At 39.3% G+C, this 17,842-nt stretch overlaps 1 protein-coding gene across 2 annotated transcripts in view; it reads left to right on the forward strand.

Moving 5' to 3' along the window:
* The first annotated feature begins 6,435 nt into the window (after nt 1-6,435).
* Nucleotides 6,436-17,842, forward strand: part of igsf21a (immunoglobin superfamily, member 21a) — a 225,716-nt gene continuing 214,309 nt past the window's right edge. For both annotated transcript variants that reach the window (XM_058790855.1, XM_058790856.1), the window contains exon 1: nt 6,436-7,049. In XM_058790855.1, the coding sequence (XP_058646838.1) occupies nt 6,911-7,049 (139 nt within the window). In that variant the 5' untranslated portion in view covers nt 6,436-6,910. The remainder of the gene's footprint in view (nt 7,050-17,842) is intronic.

Here is a 17,842-nt window from a genome sequence, read left to right on the forward strand (position 1 = left end):
CAACAACTTCTGAAAAAGCTTCATAGTGAATGACTGGCCTTCTCTCACTCTCTTAACTGTCGTGAGGATCGACTCGATACGAGCAGGAGACAGATGTGCCTGCATCGTGGTCGAATCCCACACCATGCCCAGATAAGTGGTCCTCTGTGCTGGAGGAAGCACACTTTTCTTTGCATTTAGTCTTAAACCCAAGTCTTTCATGTGAGCGAGAACGACATCTTGATGCCGAACTGCTACCTGCTCTGATTGAGCTAGAATCAACCAATCGCCGATGTAATTCAGTATGCCCTGGAGTCGCAAGGGAGACAGAGCAGCATCCGCACACTTCGTGAAAGTATGGGGTGAGAGTGCTAGACTGAACGGAAGAACCCGATATTGGTACGCTTTGCCCCCGAAAGCAAACCTCAGGAACTTCCTGTGTTGAAGAAGGATGGATATATGGAAGAAGGCGTCTTTAAGATCTATAGTCATAAACCAGTCCTCGGACCTGATTTGGGACACGACTTGCTTGATAGTAAGCATCTTGAACTTGAGTCTCATGACTGAGCAGTTCAACAATCGCAGATCTACAATAGGACGCAACCCCCCATCCTTCTTCGGAACGATGAAGTAACAGATGTAGAACCCTGATCCTCTGTTGAGAGGAGGGACCACCTCGATGGCCTCTTTCCTCAAGAAAGTAGCTACTTCTTGTTCCATTACCAGAGCCTGCTCGGGGCCCACCAGAGTGGGAAACACCCCGTTGAATAGAGGCGGACGCGACCCGAACTGAATCTTGTACCCTCTCTCTACAGTGTGCAGGACCCATCGAGATACATTTGGCAGAAGCTTCCACGCTGCCATATAATGTACTAAGGGAACCAGTCTCTCGAGACTGGCCTCTGGTGTGTTTTGAACTGCTAGCTCGGTGCCCTGAAGCGGAGGACCGGCAGGGAATGGCAGATCTAGCGTTCTAAACACTTTTTTGGAGGTAGCGAGCCTCTCAGGACCGCTACGTTTCCGGGCGGAAGCTGAGAGAAACACTCGCTGGAGATCGCTGTGCCCTGAAGCACCGAAGGTGGCAGGGGTAACGGAACGATCTTCTGAGGGCACTGAGGAGAAACGGGCACCATATAATGAGGTGTACACTGCTCTTCCCCAGAGGGGCGTGCCCCCCCCGAAGTCCTAAGCCATAAGCATCCGGACTCCTTCTGGTAGAACCAGAGCCTGCTAGGCAGGACCCACGAGACACACTTGGCAGGGGCTCCCACACCGCCAGGTGACCTACTAAGGGAACCAGTCTCTCGAGACTGGCCTCTGGTGTGCTTTGAACTGCTAGCTCGGTGCCCTGAAGCGGAGGACCGGCAGGGAACAGCAGATCTAGCTGGTCTAAACACTGGAGGTAGCGAGGCTCTCAGGACCGCTATGTTTCCGGGCGGAAGTTGAGAGAAACACTTGCTGGAGATCGCTGTGCCCTGAAGCACCAAAGGTGGCAGGAGTAACAGAACGATCTCCTGAGGGCACTGAGGAGAGACGGGCACTGTATACTGAGGTGTACACCACTCTTCCCCAGAGGGGCCTGCCCCCCTGAAGTCTTTTATTGAGACGATGGTCCTCAGACCCGCGTTATCTCCCAGGAAGACTAACTGGTAGAACCAGAGCCTGCTAAGCAGGACCCAACGGGACTTGGCAGGGAATCCCACACCGCCAGGTGACCTTCTAAGGGAACCAGTCTCTCAAAACTCGCCTCTGGTATATTTAGAGCTGCTAGCTTGGTGCCCTGAAGCGGAGGACCGGCAGGGGACGGCCGATCTAGCTGCTCTAGAGACCCCCAAAGGGGCGGCGAGCCTCTCAGTTCCGCTACGTTTCCGGGCGGAGGAGACTAAGAGAAGCGCTAGCTGGAGACCGCCGCGCCCTGGAACACTGGCAGGGTTGGCAGAACGATCTCCTGAGGGCACTGATGAAAAACGGGCACCGTATAATGAGGTGCACACCGCTCTTCCCCAGAGGGGGCCGGCCCTCAAAAGTCCTGGGCAAGAGGCGTCAGGGACGTTTTCTTTTCTTTTTTTTTTTTTTTCCTCTTAGCCGAAGATCTGATTGTGACTGATAGACAAACAACAGTAAATAAGACTGACATATTTCACACAGAGCGCTTGCTGAAAACACAGAAGCTGGTGTTGCTTGCTCCGGATGCGCTTTTATGCTCTCTGGTCTCTACGTCACCCCGCCCGTGACGTTTCGCCATTCCGTTGGACTGATTGCACACATGTTTCAGAGTGTGGGAACACAGGGGCGTTCCCAAAGCGTTCCGACGCAGCTCGAGTTCCTGAAGGGGAACATATCTGGTCATTGAAAATGTTGATGGTGTTATTGTCAACATGCCTAAGTAGTAAATAAATTAAAAAGTTTATAAAAATGTATATAAAATTTGAAATAATACAAACATCAGGATAAAATAGGAAACAATACCTTTGTTTTCCGTATACTTGTGTCGCTTACAGTTAAAGTCCTTCTGTGATTTTATTGTTGTTTGCAACATTACTTGGCAATATTTTAAAAATATTATTATTATTATTATTATTATCATTATTGTATTATTTATTTTATTTATTTATTTTTGTTTTTTTGGGGGGGGTATTTTGCATGGTCTATTATTGTCATCCGGGTGGGAGTTTTAACTCCTATTCACTGGGAATAAAAAATAAATGGGAAAAAAAAAAAAAAAAGATTCATTCAGTTGATGCAGAGACTTAGACCGGGGGAATCCCCCATCTCCCCAAGCTCTGAATATTACATATCATAACGTAACTACGTGTAAACGTTATTTGGCGGTTTTTACTTGGAAAATCAGCTGTTTTCTAGCATTCAAATAACTATGGATAAACCTGAAACGATAGAAGGATTGGAGATGAATTTCATTTACAAATAGCCTAAGGTAAGAATGTGCATACTTTTAAATCGACACCTGCCACGGTGTTTTCCTCTTTGAGTGTGTCCTTAAAGCGATGAGGAGAGGAGGTGGTGGTGGGGGGGGGGGGTCTTGATCTTAGCACTCAGCATACCCTGTTGAAAAAGTCACCTGTTATGTATACTCATGCCATTGAACTGTTGTATAAACGCAATATCACACTTGTAGCAGTGCCATGAATATCGGCACACTGTGATTACCTACGGCCTTGTGCTATTTATTCATGATAGAATTTACTTTTAATTGAATGAATAATTTAATTTAGTTAATACATTTCAGTAAGTTCATTTCAACATACCTTCTGATGTTCATTTATGTTTACTTTTTGCTATAGCGTGTTCTTAAAAGCATAATATACTATTGTTAATAATCTTGTTGTTCTGTTCTTTTTTATTGTGTTCATAGTAGTGTGGGTATTGGTTCGTTTCGGTGCATTTCAGCTTTCATGTCACTATGCATAACACGCATGAGTGACGATCAAAAATGAGTCATCCTAAAATGCAAATAAAGTCACCAAGAAGAATTTGGATATGTTTTGTTTTGACAGCAGCCTTGTATAGGACTACCACATGAGCTTTCCTTCGCTGAGTTTTGCAGCTTAAACTGCAAGTCTAGCTAAGTGTGATAAAAGACTCTAGGCACTGAGAACGACAGCTGATGGAAATGTATCTGGTACGCAAAGAGAATGTTTACTGATGTCAATGAGAATAGGAAATTTCATCTGTCCAGCCCTCTTTTCCCTGCCTGCTGATTTAACTCCAGGCAGCAGAGAGGACAGCGAGCATCGAGTGTTCAAAAAAGGACGAAAAAAACGCAAGTGGAAGAAAATGGGATTCATCCTTCCGCCTACATGTCTTTTTTTTTTTTTTGTCCAAGAGACTCTTTCCAGACGTCTGTCAGACCAACAATCAGAATGTAAATACTATTTAAGGTTTATCAAAAAGAGTCTAATATTAATTCTATTTACTTCACGAAAAAAAAAAAAAAGAATTTGCTGAAATTTACTTACTTTCAGGCCATCCGATGTTTAAAATTTAGCATTACATGACTTGCTCACCAATGGATCCTCTGCAGTAACTGGGTGCAGTATGATTCAGAATGAGAGTCCAAACAGCTGATAAGAACATTACAATCCTACATCTTTAAAATAAACAAATCCATCAAGGCATTTTTACATTTAATCCGTTGCTTCTGGTCAAAATATCAGTCCATAATTCATAATAATACTTCCTCCAGTGAAACAGTCCATCTTCTGGTGTCCTCTCACATCAAAATCCACCAACAGATTTGTTTTTGACTGTTTTTATTTGTAAACGGAGCTTGATCTGTGCATATTTCTCTCCTGATTCAGAAAATATATATTTTTCATTGGAGAAAGCAATATTATAGATAGAGTATGCATGGTTTAACCAGAAACAATGGTTTGATGTAAAAAACCAATGAACTGGAGTCATGTGGATTACTTGTGAACTATTGTGATGTTTGTATCGCCGTTTTAACTCTAGTTCTGACAGCAACCATTCACTGCAGTGGATCCATTGGTGAGCAAGCGATGTAAGGCTACACTTTCTCCAAATCTGTTCCAAAGAAGAAACAAACTCATCTACATCTTGGATGGCCTGAGAGAAAATCAATTATCAGCAAATTTTAATTATTGGATGAGCTATTCTTTTAACAAACATGCAGGACTGAAGAAAGACCAAAATCAGACCACCCATCACAATTAGGTGTGGCTGATTCTCGAAGATGTCTGTTGATGTCCAAGGGGCAAGTGCCATATGGACAGGAACATGTTGGGTAGTGCTGCTTCAATAAATTGTTGTTGACACTGCCCTCTAGAGATGTGCGATATCGCATTAGTATTGTAGGTCTCTGCCCAGACGCCAGCTCTACTCGCACCAGAAGCTCCGCGACCACTTCATCTCGAGCAGAGAGCAGAGACGCTCTAGAGACGTGCTGTCTTTGACCATTTATGAGGCCTCACATTTTGTTTTTCCTCTCCTCCCGTCTGTTCATTCCCTTACGTCACAGCATCGCCATCTCATAAATCATCAGAGAGCCTTACCAAGGGTCTTGTCATGACTCTGCAAGCACGTGTGCTCAGAGGAAGGACTAAGCAGGGCAAAGAGTATCCGACTGAGACTCTGGCACAGTTAATAAATATGCAGTAGGAACTATTGCAAGTGTGAGTGTCAGTCAGGTATCGCTGCATGCCTTTGTCTGTCTCTTTTCAAGTTTCTTCACCACATAAAAACAAATACACATTCAAATGAGCCAAATTTATAGTCTGCACGATATATATTTTCTGAGCGTCCCAAAAGGATTGTGCAAGAACTCGCCATCTGCGGTGTGGGTGTAGGTGAATACAAAGTGTTCGGCACAATGGAGTTCAACATCAGGAAGACCTTATACCGCCTCAGGTATGTGCAAGTACACCCACATTTCTTTAATTAGCACTTGTGGCAGGTTCTGTTGGAGAGTTCAGAAATATATTTTCTAATTTGTGCGTTTGATTGAATTTCAGAGCGCCTGCAACGAGGTCTTGACCCCAGAGTATTGCATAATATTCTCATCCTTGCTTCCCTCCTTCCTTGTGGGTGTTGTCGGAGGCAAGATTAGCATTTCATTAATGAACTCCCGGGCACAGGTAAAGTGCTAGACTGTATGTATTGTGTGGGAGCTTCCGCAAACTGTCTTATTCATGGTAAAGACCCATATGGCCACGTTAACCTTTACGATGATTAAACAATATGCTTGGCACACTAATCTATTTGTCTACCAGCATGCATAGCATTGCCTGTTAAATTGTGTCCTTTGTCAGCATGCAGTGTTGTGTAATTTTATGAGGCTAATAAAATAATTCTCACTTTTTTATGATAATGGCATTAGTATATAGATCCAGGGGCGTGTGGAGATGGTGGTCCTATATAGGCAGCCCTAAAATTTCATTGGCTACCTGAGTTGCCACCCCAAATGCTTAAACTATGATTGGCCATCTCGTTCAGAGGCGGGAATGTTGAAGTCAACTTAAAGCCACATTTTTGGTTTAAATAACCATTAGCTTGTTATGGGCCAAATATATTATTATATGTCAGGGTTCTGTGTATTAATAAAAGGCTTCAATTATGGAAAAAAAAAAAAAAAAAAAACAACAACAACCTTGGAATAAGTGTAGATATATAGATATAATAATATTTTCTAAGAGTTGCTAAATCAAAATCTTTGTAATTTTTTTTCATTTATTTTTTTCAAAACATTTTAAAACTCCCACAAATGCAAATATTGCATTTAAACAACCTGACATATGTATTTTAACCTCGATTTTTTTTTTAAGGATTTTTCGCCTTTTTTATCCTCAAAGACATCCCTATCGACCCACATGCATGGAAACTTGTGTGTAAACATGGTAAAACATGAAAACTCACTGAAGCTGACTTGCAGATACCCTAGGTGACGCTGTTCGTAGAAACATTTCCAGCACTTGATCTTTCCAGGTTCTATGCAGTTAATGCAGGGTAAGGCATCGCACCACGTATATGCCTATAATGATCTTTCAAAACCTTTTCAGTGTGGGGAAAAATCCAGCAGGAATAAATCGGCTTAGTGGACAGAATTAGAGGGGAAGGGTTTGGAGCCAGGGTAGGATTAAGGAAAATTGTGTGAAATAAAAAGCGAGTGATCACGAGTGACTCGGTTCGTGTCTGTTTCTAGAGGGAGGGAGAGAGAGAGAAAGAGAGAGAGATTTTCATCCAAATCCATATCTATTTTTTAATCCTCGTCTGTGCGTAAACGCTGGTTGCAGCCTTCGCGAGGAGACTATTTCACAATGCAACGCTTTTAATAACCTTTACGCAATCTTCACCATCTTTACACCCTTTGAGTGCGCATTTGTTTTAAACTTCAATCTTCCTTCCGACACTTGGACAGCATCATGACCAGTTTGTGGGATCGCATCCCTTTGGAATGGTGGGAATTACGCGGCGAGCAGCCGGAGAGCATGTAAACGCAAATGGAGTTTGGGATTTACTGCAAAATATGGGAAAGATGACCGTCTTGTCTTTGTGTTTTCTCTTGTGCGCTGATCTACTGCAAGTAGCTGTTGGTAAGTAATTGTTGTGTTGTGTGTTTTATCATACTCGTATGTGCTATATAGTAGAAAGCACTGCGTTACGGATTCTGCACACACACACACTCTCTCTTCAGAAACCGCTGCATCCACATATTAATACGTCTTTCATATTTACTTAGATCAAGTTTTTTTATTTTTTTGCGAGACGCCGCTTAGTTCGGATTCTCCGAGAATATCATCGCTTCAGCCACGGCACTTTGGGGTAGTGTTGGCGGGGTATGGGCACAGACACTGGGTGAATGTCATTTTTCATACGGTACGTTGTGAAACAGCAGGACGTTTGAACATTCTGACGCCCAGCAATAAATGAGGCTGAACGCATTAGTGCCAAGAGCTATTGACTTTAACCCTAACTATATTTATTATTTAATAGTCAAATCTCATGACTACAGATGCTTAATTTGAATACTTTTTTTGTAAATGTGAAGAGACATACATTTTAGATGAACCGAGACATTCCTTAATCTGTCTCTCTCTTTCTCTCTGTCTGAGTGTGTGTGTGTGCGTGTGTGAAATAACCACTAGCGCTGCATTTTAGGGTAATGTGGAATCATTGATCATTTTCTTGTTTTTCTTGTGAAATTGACACCCCATAAAATAAGATTTGAACTTCAGCAAAGGACGGTTGTAGACTTCAAAAGTAAATTGACTTTTAGCTGACTGTAGGTTCAGTACCTAATACAGTTCAGTTGTGCGAGACAAAGCAGATTGTGTCCTGAAAATTACTGACAGATTTATTTTAAAAGTAGACTAAAAGTCATTGAATAATTCCCACGTTGAACCAATGTAATATAGTGTTACCTAACTCAGTTGGTTGCACTGTGTTCTTTCTTTCTGTACTGCAATGTAAAACTCAGAACATTATATTGTTGTTTTGCTGTAAAAAATGAACTATTACTGTGGAAGTATTACTAGGAGCCTGGAATGTATTGTAAATTCACACTGAATAGCTGTCTCCCTCATTTGCCTCCCAAATCGTTACATGATTCCACAAAGTTCAGCATGTATGCTCTAAAAGCCTGATACCACGAGGAAAATTGACATTTACTGAGAAAAGAGACACTGGAAAAAAGACTGAATAGATGTTTTTTAAAATTTTAAATAGTCATTACTAGGTGACTATTTGTACTATTGTGACTATATTTGTACTACCTTTTAATACTCTGGGTCCCTGAGTTAACTGAAAGTATGAATGGGGTATCCCGGGGACTGTAAATGTTGAAATCCCCAGTTGTAGTTGATGACTGATGTGTTGAGGTTCTAATCTCAGGACAACATCTGGCACGTTTATGGTACTTATCTTGTCTCCTGCCCAGCTGTTTTCATTCTCCCCGTATTGGAAGATTACAGGACCTCATGCAAAAATCCCATGAAGACATTTAAATCAAGACAGTGTCAGTGATATAACTCCAGTGGTGTCCCACAAATAATGCCTTACAGTGTGAGGCAATCATTCATAATTTCTGACTGCACTGGTGGTTGGCATGTCCCATATTTTAATACAGGCCACCTGAGCATTATGCAGGCTGGTGAGCGAGCGAGACACCGAGAGAATCATTTATTGTTGCATAAACCATCAGGTCTCAAAGTTCAGCTGAGGTTGTGGTCACGAATTGTGGTATGGAACCTGAAATTATTTGACAGGGGATGGTTTTTATGGGTTGAGTGTCATTGTCGTCATTTTATTTTCTTTCCATTACCATTTCATTGTCCTGTTGCATGGCTGGTGTACAATTTTGCACATAAATAATTTTGTGATCAGCTTTTGTGATGACAGTAATAATATTAAGATTGACAGTCCCATTGCTTTGCAGTCTTCATTTATGCTGTCATCCAGTTATCGGCTGAACATTGTTTCCATCATGCTGTGTTTTTGACCAAAATTAAAACTAAAACCATTTCAAAGTTGTTATATATATATATATATATATATATATATATATATATGTGTACACATAATTTTATATACATATATATATATATATATATATATAATTGTAATGAAATATAAAAATACATTTAAAAATGTTACAAATATTAATAAAAACTATAATAGTATAAGTTATACTAAAATAATACTTTCTTTCATTTTTGCACATATTATCCCTTTAAGATCTTGAAATATGCTGAATCACTGCCATTTTCTTTTGTGCAAATCCTCAACCATAATATCTTTCAGCAGACAAGGACGACTGATTGCATTCAAAAAGATTCAAAATCATGATCAAGTAAACAACTTCCCTTTCTCTTTCTGTTAATAGTTAAAGACATGAACACAAAAAGAACATATCTTTCATCAAAGAGCTGGTCTGCCTTCCTGACATTACGACTACCTCAGACTTGGGAAAAATCTTCTACAAATATAGCTTGCCTGAAGGTGCTGCTACTCCTAATGACCTTTAACTCCAACACCACTCCAGGAGTGACCCGCAGCATCGCCCTCTACGCCCCTCAGAGCTCAGGGCAGCGCTGGCTCTCCACAACTGAGCCATTCAACCCCCCTGTGGATTCCTCCATTTCCTCTTCTTAAGAGAGTTCTTCCCTAACAGATCCATCATGATCATGTGCACTAGCTGCAGTGTGGGACAGGTGTTGGCAATTCCAGCTTTAGTCTCCAGTAATCACTCTTTGATTTCCTGCCTACTTTAGAAGACATAAATGTGACCTTCAGGAGCTTCTTTGTCACCCAACACAAACTGAAATCTTTCACACGAAGCTTTCAAAGGAAGACAAATGAGTTCTTCTTATTCTAACAGTCCAAAAGCACACTTACTTCTGTCTTGACTCAGTTCAGTTGCATTGGGAAGATGAATCTGAATCATCTGCTGTGAATTTTTAGATGTTACAAAGGAGCATGTCATCTGAACATGAAGTTACAGTACAAAAATATGATACAGAAATTTAATTTTGATCTGATAATGTCTTTTGATGATGAAACATCAAAGCAAGTACATTCAAATGCTGATCTCTCTTAGCCAGAACTGAGTGTAGTCAGTCTTTCAACAATTTCATCAGCCACATTTTAGAGGTTCATAGAGAAGCAGTTCTCAACGGGTGGTTCATGACCCAATAAAAATTGGTCACAGGTCTGTTTTTGTTGCATTGATGCATTTGGAAGATGCGTATATTTAGTGCATTCATGGCATAAATTTATCAGTTCACACATTCCCAGGGAATTGAACCCATGACCTTCATGTGTTAGAAGCTATAGGAACGCTGTTCTGAGTGCAAACATTGGGGGAAAGAATGTTTAATCCAATAAAATAAAACTAACTATATAATATTAAATAGTGAAGATGGCAAAATCTAAAATCTAAAATTATACCTAAAATTTGTTTTATTTCTGTTTATGTCAAGGGCAGTGTGTTGCCTAAATTAATCTATTACTCTCATTTAAAATCTCCTTTAAATACTCAACAGATTGTGTATTTGAGTAGGTATCTTGACATCAAACTATGAACAAACTATGTTGTAAGGTAATAAATACAACCCAGACTACAAAGTTCACTTTGCAGCAAGGATAAACATGGTTTGTGCAGTGAAGTATTGCTACTGAGAGCACAAAACCATTGGAACTCAGGTGACATTTATGTCGAGTTCACACTGCACGATTTTAGCCCGATTTTTCACTCGCCGACAGGTTTTGATAAATCGCCTACAAATGCCCGACATCGGAGGCAAATCGGAGCTCGTTCACGCGAGTGACAATCGCGCAGTGTGAATTACCACAGACGCGATCTGAGAGAATCGCCGACACGTCGCCGACGCCCGCGAAATATTTGGCATGCTAAATATCTGGAGCTGTCGGCGATTCACAATCACGCTGTGTGCAATGATTTCTGACTGAAAACTACATCACGATGACCTTCAGCCAATGAGAGACTAAGATACAGGGCAGAGGGAAGTTCGGTGAGGAGTTATAGACCATATCAGTATTTTAATATGTACAATTATATCATACAGAAACGAGCACAAACGCTTGACCAGCCGTAACATCAGCATAACAGTTACTGCAAATTATTATTTACCACTCTTTGCAGAACACAATCCCTGCATCTCCCTCCTGCATAATCTGTCTTTCTTTTTGTAGCTGGAAATCAGCGCACAGACTATTTGCGGGCTATATTTTTTTAATACTTCCAGTCTCGCTCGAGAACAACGGTCTGACACACGCAGGTTCTCGCGTTATTTCCTTATCACTTCTCGCGTGTGTTTTGTTGTGAAACGTAGTCTGCGGATCAGACAGAGTTGTCGGCGATTCTTCCTATTGTGAAATTGTGCAATGTGAAAGCCCCTGTCGCCGATCCATCGTGCAATGTGAACACAGCAGCGACTGAATGCTACCCCAGATAGTCACGCAGTGTGAAAACAACAGCGATCCGACGAGTTTGAAAATCGTGCAGTGTGAACTAGGCATTAGAACCAAAATTCAAAATTTCCTTTTCAGCCTATGTCATGTTAACTATTTTGCATATTATTTTTGAGTCTCTGCAGTTCATGGTAATATTAATAATGTTCCATTCTTCCAGCTTCTGCTTTTTCCGTTGCCGTAGAGAACAAACATTGGAAGGTGGCAGAGCTCAGGGCTTCTCAAGCCAATACTGACATTTTTTAACAGCAAATGAAAACAAACCATAATCCATCTGAATATTGACGGTTGTTTCATACCGGCTGTGTTCCCGTACTCCTTGTCATACAAAGAGCATAATGCTTTCTGCAAACTGTATACGGCAACTTACTGGTGTAAGCAGGCCTCTGTATTGTGTAAAAAGCTTTAAGGGCTTCAGTCAGCAGGGGAAGAATAGAAGAGCACATATTGAATAAAATGCAATGTGGCTGTGATTGTAAAAGGCTTGTTTATAGATGGGACCATAGTGCATCAATACTGTACTTACAGCACTGTATTTTTAGAGGTGTGTGTGTGTGTGTGTGTGTTTATAATGGAAGAAGGGAGGCGGAGTAAGGGAACTAAATCTCCTATCTGACAACCAAGTGGAAAAGTTGGATTGGCATGTTGGGTGCAAACACAGAAAGTACTATAAACTCATTAAACTATCATTTCATGATGAGAGGACAGAGTTCAAGTAATTTATTTCTGATATATTTTCATCAGCACCTTTCATTAGATTTGAAAGTACTAGTTGCAGACTGCAGAGCTGTTAACAAATAGCATTGCAATGTTTATTTGTGTTTGTATGCTCATATCTGTGCACCTGCGAAAATTATTCTGATTAATGAGCAGGCTGAGGTGATCTTTACTGGCATGCCTGTCCTTTGACATGGAAATTTGCTCAAGTTGGGCAGCTTTGTCTTTTGTTTTTGCAAGCATAAATTTAATGATTACATGGCTATGCGCTGAGCTGTGGATTTGGCAGCACTGTGCTGAAAATTGATTATCTTACACAATTTTTCGTTTGCAGACAAAGCTTTTGTCAACACTGGAATAGATGTTGTGAAACTACAGTCAACTGAATTCAGAATTAATTAATCTAGCTGCCTCCGTTTCTCTAAAGAACAAGGTCAGTGGTGGAACAGATGATCCTTGTGACACTTTTTTTTTTTTTTTACTCAAATCTCAACCAAATTCAAATTCAAAACTATGAATGGAAGGAAAATTATATTTTACATTCTCTGCATTTCCTTCGGAAACATTTTCACTGGCCTTCGATCTTATTTTGTCACAGTCAGAAACTAACCAGGTCATGTGTGTGTGTGTGTGTACGCGCACGCGTTTTTTTGTGACAAATCAGGACATAAATTTGTATAAAGACAAGGGTATGACATAGGTATTACAAGGAGAAGGTGACTTTTCAGGACATTACCCTATGTCCCCACTTTTTAAAACGCTTATAAATCACACAGAATGGAGTGTATTGAAAATCTGAAATAGCAGAAAGTTTCCTGTAAGGGGTAGGTTTAGGTGTAGGATTGGTGTAGGGCAATAGCACATACAGTTTGTACAGTATAAAAACCATTACGCCTATGGGATGTCCCCACTTTTCACAAAAACAAACATGTGTGTGTGTGTGTATATTGAAATTAATAATATTGCCATTTAATTAGGTTAATTTCTCACACTGCTTTATTTGTCTATACTGCTCAATGCTCCACAGGTTGGTTTAGGGGCTGCAGGCAATTTCCTCTCATTGTTTGGATACGTGGTTGTGGAAATAAATGCTTTGAATGACAATTGTGATAACTGTAAGCAATATAAAGCTCTTCACCCATCTTCCCTGGGCTCATCACAGAGTCTCTAATGCATGACTGTATATCTCTTCAGCTGAATCATCTATGAAGGGCTCTCATCATGACAGACGCACAAAAACATGTCAAGATATGCTTTATGGGCATACAGGATATGGCTGTGACATAAAATAAGCTGAATGAATTAGTAATATCCATATGCATACACACAATTACACAGCATACAGCAACTGCAAGGATTTAATTAACCAATAGCCAGAGTGCTGTTGTGTTGAAAATCATCTTCATATGCTCATCATTATGCAACAGCTCAATAAGAAAGAAGCTAATTTTGAGTAATGTACATTTTAGTCACAAAATGGCAGATTACTTTCTCTATTTTTGCTCTGGTAAGGAAAATACATAAATTAGCAATCACATTTTTATCAATGCATACATTCCCTGGGAATTGAACCCATAGCCTTAGTATTACAGGGTGTCTACAGATATGAACAAGTTACATTTAAGAATTTTCAAGACCTTTTTAATACCACCTTATGTAAAATTTAAGACCAAACCTGTGAAGGAAATACACATTATATTACATATGTAAATGTAATATTTAATGTGTTTTTAAATTTAAAAAGAAAACAAAATATCATCGCTGTCAAAAATGCTATTTATTATTACGATATACAGGGAACTTTTCATATCTGCAGACAATATCCCTCAAAAGCTCCGCATCAGCAATATTTTTGGTGGTGTAAATGAAGCAATATTTTCATCAGTTTTCTATTCAGATTTTACATATTTAAATCTGCATTTTTTTAATATTTACCCCAGGTTGTTATTTACCTCCATAAAGTCCAATATTTTTTAACCTTATTAAATGTATGCATCATCTTTCATGTCAAATTCTTACAACTGATGAAGAAATGTAATATACACAACAGGGCTGTTAGCAATCAAATTGAATAATTTGCTCTACAAATTTACAACCGCAATAATGTTATGAGATTAATGTTTTAAATAAAAAATTTTGAATATACAAATAAGAAATGTTGGTGGAAAAATGCATACTTTTAAACTAACTAAAGCACCAGTAGGTGGCGGTAAGTCACTTATTCATTCAACCGATTCATTCAAAACACTGAATCATTCAGGAACAAACATGCGAGTGCTGCTCGGAGAATGTGCAATACTTCTGATGTTTGTTTGGAACTATTTTCGTTCTGTGAGTTTCTTTATGTTTGCCGTTATGCTCATTTGATGAGCCTCAACAGCGCAACATTGCTACCAGAAATACACTATCCATTATCAATCGCTGTTTACGCTGAATGTAATAAAATGTCACTTAAGTTTTAATCAAGCTATTTGTCCCGTCAGGCAAGTAAAATCCTCGAGCAATTTTTCAGTAAACTTGCATTAACCCATTTAAAGCAGCTAGGAGGCTTGTCAGCGAGCTGGTGGTATTCGCAGTAACTACAGCGCGGGGAATCTTCTGTCTGTCCAATGATTGTAAACAGTCCCTGGGTCCATCAGACTGGTGAAACTTTTGCGGTAATGAGGCCGAAGATATTTAAGACCCACTGAATCTGAATTTAAGACTTTTTAAGGCCTTTTTTAAGCAAAACTTTATTTAATAAATTTTAAGACTTTTTAAGGACCCGCGGCCACCCTGTTTTAATAAAAGCCAAACTCTACTGTTTGAGCTACAGCATCCCACATGAGCATTTAAATGAAGCCACAGAGGGATCAGTTATTGTTTGTTGTAACTGAACTAGAGTTTTGATGATACAATCCTGTCAAGTCCAGAATCATGGCTCAGTGTAGTATTATTCCGTCACAGCATTAAGGTTGATGGTTTGAGTCCTGGCTGGGTTAGAAGTAGGGATGCATCGATCTGATACTCAGGATCGGTATCGGCTCCGATATGGTAATTTTCTGCAGATCGGGTATTGATCAGACGAGACCGATCCAAATCCGATATTGTGCATATACTATTCTGTGCAGTGGCGGCTCCAGGATTTTTTTGTTGGGGGTGCTGAGGGGGGCTTAGCAGTTCAGAGGGGGTGCTAAAAAACTAATTAAATTGAGAGAAAGTAATGAACGCCTAACTTTAGCTATCAGTTTTTTATATACAGCAGCTTTGAAAAAGGCATATTTAACTTTTTTCCTGTGGTATTAAACTTGCCACTGTTATTAGTAATAACTTCTAATGCCAACTGCCAAATATGACACTTACAAAGTAATATAATTTATGAATGAATATAGAAAAGAAAGAAAGTTGGGATTTGTTTTTTTCATTATTTTGTTTTATTTTATTTATTTATTTAAGTTATCTTTATTTTTATTTTTTATTTTACACATATCTAGTCATTTCCACACGGGCACACATTGCGGGTGATAACCTCCCCGTGCTGATTTGCATCGTATCATGCATGTGTTGATAGCCAGAGATATTGTCAAAAGCATAAAAAAAATGGCAATATTAAGAGGAGCATTTCCAATTAATGTAGGCCTGTTACATTCTTCTTATTATTAGGCCTATTATTATTAGTATTAGATTACTTTTATTATTAAATGACATGAAATTATTGCCCCGCATGATGCGCTGTGATAGGCATAGTTGTAATAGTTTTAAAAAAAAAACAGGTCTATTAATTTATACAATTAATTATATACCTATAATTATTATTAACACTGCAGTCATCAATGAAAATTCAGAGCAGCTTTATTGCACCGATTTTCAAAAACAACCTGTTTAACGCGAAATACGTTTTGTCTCATGTTTTTCACTTTACGAGCCACAAGAGAAATATTAAGGGAATAATTTAAGACAGTTATATACTCGTTGTCTCGGAGAGAATATGCGCCGTTAATACAGCGTTAACCGTCAGTTTGTTTGTTTTTTTACTTTCACTTTCTCTATAGTGAATTGACCTTCACCGTCTTGCGCAAACTTTGCCAGTTGCTTGCTTGAGTTGCTCGACCCCTCCCTCATATTATTCATTGTTTATAGGCCACATATTAGGCACCTTTTTTTTTTAGGTTTTTAATATTTATTTTTCAATGTTAATGAGAGTGACACCACAGTTAAAAAAACAGGAAAATCTTTTGGAAATCCTTGGTGGGGCTGTGCTGGGGCTAAGCAAGTTTCTGATGCGGCTATAGCCCCGTCAAGCCCCGCCCTGGCGCCGCCACTGATTCTGTGTTATTGTTGAGCCCCACGAAAGGCAAAAAAACCTTATAAAGCACCATAAAGTTTTTGTGCACTATATTTCAAGTGTTCTGAAGCTGTTGCATAGTTTAATCGGAGGTACAGATAAATATTTAAGTCGTTAAATTCAAGTTCAGGTAAACTCTTCTCTCCGCTGCATCCTCCATTCATCATTCAAACTGTCACGTTCGGTTACTACAGTCAAACTCTCTTCAAGAGCGCACAGTAACTGAGGTTTACTAACGCACAGATTTAATACACTACATCAATATCTTTTCCCTTTGTACTTTGAACTTTTCTATGTGTCGCGTCAAGCGCATCATTCTGCGCTCGGGATGTGCATAAGCGCTTGGTGCCGCTCCCTGTATAGGAGCCTTTCGTGTTATAATACTTTTTGCGCAATGAAAGATTATTAATAGTCTTTCTTGTTCTGTCCTATCTATCATATGTTGCTGCCTTCATTACTGTGCTATAGATTTTAAATAAATGTCTTTTAATGTTATAGTAGCCTATATATTTATATATATAAATGTATTTGCTTGCTCTTTCATGAATGTATTTTACAACAATACAAAGAGCAATGTGTATCATTTTACCAGATTCAGTCATAAACTTATTCACTTTTATTTGTAAATAAAAATATTTCACTGGGTTTTATAAAATTGTGCTCCCACGATTTTTCTAGATTATCTTTTGCTACTAAGTTATCCACTAACCTAGTTTATAAAAGTATTTTTGTCATTATGATTATATATATTTTTTTCATTTGTTATTTTTCATTAAAATTAAGTTATCTATATGTAGTATTGTGTTTAACACACAAAAGAGTAACGATCAGGGAAGCGTTTCCCAAAAGCATCGTTAGTTAACTATTGAACTCTATTGGTAACGACGGAACTTGCGACCATAGTTGTTTTTGGGAAACACACCCCAGGTCAACACACAGAAGAACAGAAATTCTACATCGATAAAAAAATAAAAACTGGGCTGGTATCGGATTGGATCGGTATCGGCAGATACTCAGAATTTCCGGTATTGGATCGGATCTCTGAAAAAATTGTATTGTTGCATCCCTAGTTAGAAGATATAGAGCGGGGGTTTAATGAATGAAAGATACAGAATATACTGCATGTTAGCTTATGTATTGTGCACAAAAGCATGATCTATGCACATCAAGAGGAAACTTCTAACCACAGCTAAAAGCTATTGTTCCAACCACACAAGTTTGTGATTTTGTTTGCAAATGTATTGAACTATGTTAGTAACAGCAGAACATGCAACTATACAATGTATTTGGGAAATGTGTCCCGGGATAGGTGAATTGCAGACCAGTGGAGTAATGTAATGAAGTAATAATACTTCG

The sequence above is a fragment of the Onychostoma macrolepis genome, chromosome 11 (assembly GCF_012432095.1).
Source record: "Onychostoma macrolepis isolate SWU-2019 chromosome 11, ASM1243209v1, whole genome shotgun sequence".
NCBI classification, from domain to species: Eukaryota; Metazoa; Chordata; class Actinopteri; order Cypriniformes; family Cyprinidae; genus Onychostoma; species Onychostoma macrolepis.